At 67.6% G+C, this 1,989-nt stretch overlaps 1 protein-coding gene across 1 annotated transcript in view; it reads right to left on the bottom strand.

The window, feature by feature from the left end:
• The window catches only part of LRWD1 (leucine rich repeats and WD repeat domain containing 1), a 9,978-nt gene that overhangs the window by 7,039 nt on the left and 950 nt on the right, over positions 1-1,989 (bottom strand). The window contains 2 exon segments of the mRNA XM_040634899.1: positions 337-453; positions 532-579. Coding sequence (XP_040490833.1) covers positions 337-453; positions 532-579 — 165 coding nt within the window.

Genomic DNA, 1,989 nt, shown 5'->3' with positions numbered 1-1,989 from the left:
AGGCCTAAACAGCGCGCGCACATGCACACACACGCGCGCACACACACACACACACACACACACACACTCAACGGCCCCGAGGAGGAGGAGTTGGCCCAGGGTACAGTTCCTGTGAAAGTGTGTCAGCCTCCCGGGCCAGGCCCTGCCCGCACACCCGGAGAGTAGGACCTCTAGGGACAAGAGGCTCGGAGCACAGGCTAGGGGATAAGCACTGGTCGGGGTCAGGGCAGAGAGTCCCCGGAACCCCCACTCAGAGTCCTCCAAACGTCCATTCTGTCGCTCGCTCTTCAGGGCCCCCCGAGTGCTCCCAAACACCAGAGACACCGGCCCCCTTACCCGGCTGGTCAGCTCTCGGTTTAGGTTCTCCACCTGAGAGCACGTGGAGGACGCATCCTTGCCATTGACCTTACGGAGCTTGGGCAGGAGAAAGGAGACTTTCAGGTTGTCACTGACCTGGGGGATGAGGGAGAGTGGCTCAGCCCCACACAGTGCTGGCCCTCGGTCTCTGGGGCAGGGAGGAGGGGCACTTACAGTCAGGAAGGGGTTGCCCTCCAGGCTGAGCTCCTCGAGCTGCGGGAACTGGCACAAGGCGGTGACGTCCCCCAGCTGGTTGTTGGCACAGCGGAGGATGCGCAGGTGGGCCAGGCCCAGGTTGGCGGGCAGCGTCTCCAGCTGGTTGTTGGAGAGGTCCAGCTCTTGCAGCTGCGTCAGGCGGCTCAGGAGCTTGGGGTCCAAGTGCTCGGAGAGCAGCTTCAGCCCGGACAAGCTGGGTGGGCGCAGACAGGGAGGGCTCAGGGGGGCGGGCAGGCCTCCCGCCTCGCACCTGGGGCAGTCCCGGGTGCCTGCGCTGGCTCTTCCAGCAGAGGTGCTCGGGCACGCGCAGCCTCTCCTTCTTAAAATCTTGTTTACTACTTTACAACTGCGTACAGCTGGCCCCTCCAGAACGCTTCCCCGGCCCTCTAGGGGAGCTCCTCTGTGCTGCCCAGGGCCTCAGGACTAGCTCAACAGGCTGCTCAATACCCCATCTGCGGGACTGCCTCCACCACAGCCCGAGCCCCTTCAAGGGAGAGGCCCCTCGGAACCCAGCCCGCCCGTCTCATAACGGGAGCCCGGCGTTTGGCCCGAGTTCGGAGATTCCGCCTAACCAACAGGGCGATAATGGGGCCGGGCAGGGAGTGGGCAGGGGTCCCAGCCTTTCTTCCCGACCGGCCGGCAACCCAGGCCCGGATGGCGGGCTGTGTGGCCGCGGCCCCGCGGTCCCCGTCGCCCCCCAGCCCGCCTTACTCCAGGCTCCGGATCTTCCCCAGCCGGTCGCTCTTGGGACGCCCTCGCTGCATGAGCAGCCGCGCCGAGAGGGGGCCCATGGCGAGAAGGCGCGGCCCGCGCTGGCCGGTCGGCTGCACCGGCGACCGGCCGAGTCCGCGCCTCCTGGAAACCGACGCTAACGTCCGCGGCAGGCGGAGTTCTGCAGGCGGCGCCGCGCGAGCCAGCAGTTGGCGACGACCGGAAGGAAGCGGCCTCGCGGACCTCGCGCCCCGCGGGCGGACTACAACTCCCAGCGGCCCCCGCGGCCCCGCGCCTGCGTTCTGGTCTCCAGGACGCGGCGATGGCGGCTGCGGTGGTGGCGGCCCCCGAAGTCCTTCGGGAATGCGGCTGCAAGGGCATCCGGACGTGTCTGATCTGCGAGCGGCAGCGAGGAGGTGACCCGCCCTGGCAGCATCCCCCGCAGGTGAGGGCTCGGGGAGGGGCCGTGCCATAACTCCCTTCTTCATATGGGGAAACTGAGGCCCAGAAGATGGCTACGAAGACGGGCCCCGGATCAACCCGTGTCAGGGGCCTTCGCGGTGGGGGCGTTGCAGGGTGAGATGAGCGCTTTGAGGGGTGGGCTGTGAGCGGGGAAGGGGCTGGAGTGGGTGCCGTCCGAACACTACTCCCCTCTGAGCCCTGGGGAGAGTGTGACAGCAAACCTCCACGTAGCCCCCCCCCCCC

The sequence above is a fragment of the Ursus maritimus genome, unplaced genomic scaffold (genome assembly GCF_017311325.1).
Source record: "Ursus maritimus isolate PB19 unplaced genomic scaffold, ASM1731132v1 scaffold_2, whole genome shotgun sequence".
Taxonomy (NCBI): Eukaryota; Metazoa; Chordata; class Mammalia; order Carnivora; family Ursidae; genus Ursus; species Ursus maritimus.
Note: the sequence above shows the minus strand (reverse complement) of the source record. Positions and strands in the feature narration are given on the sequence as shown.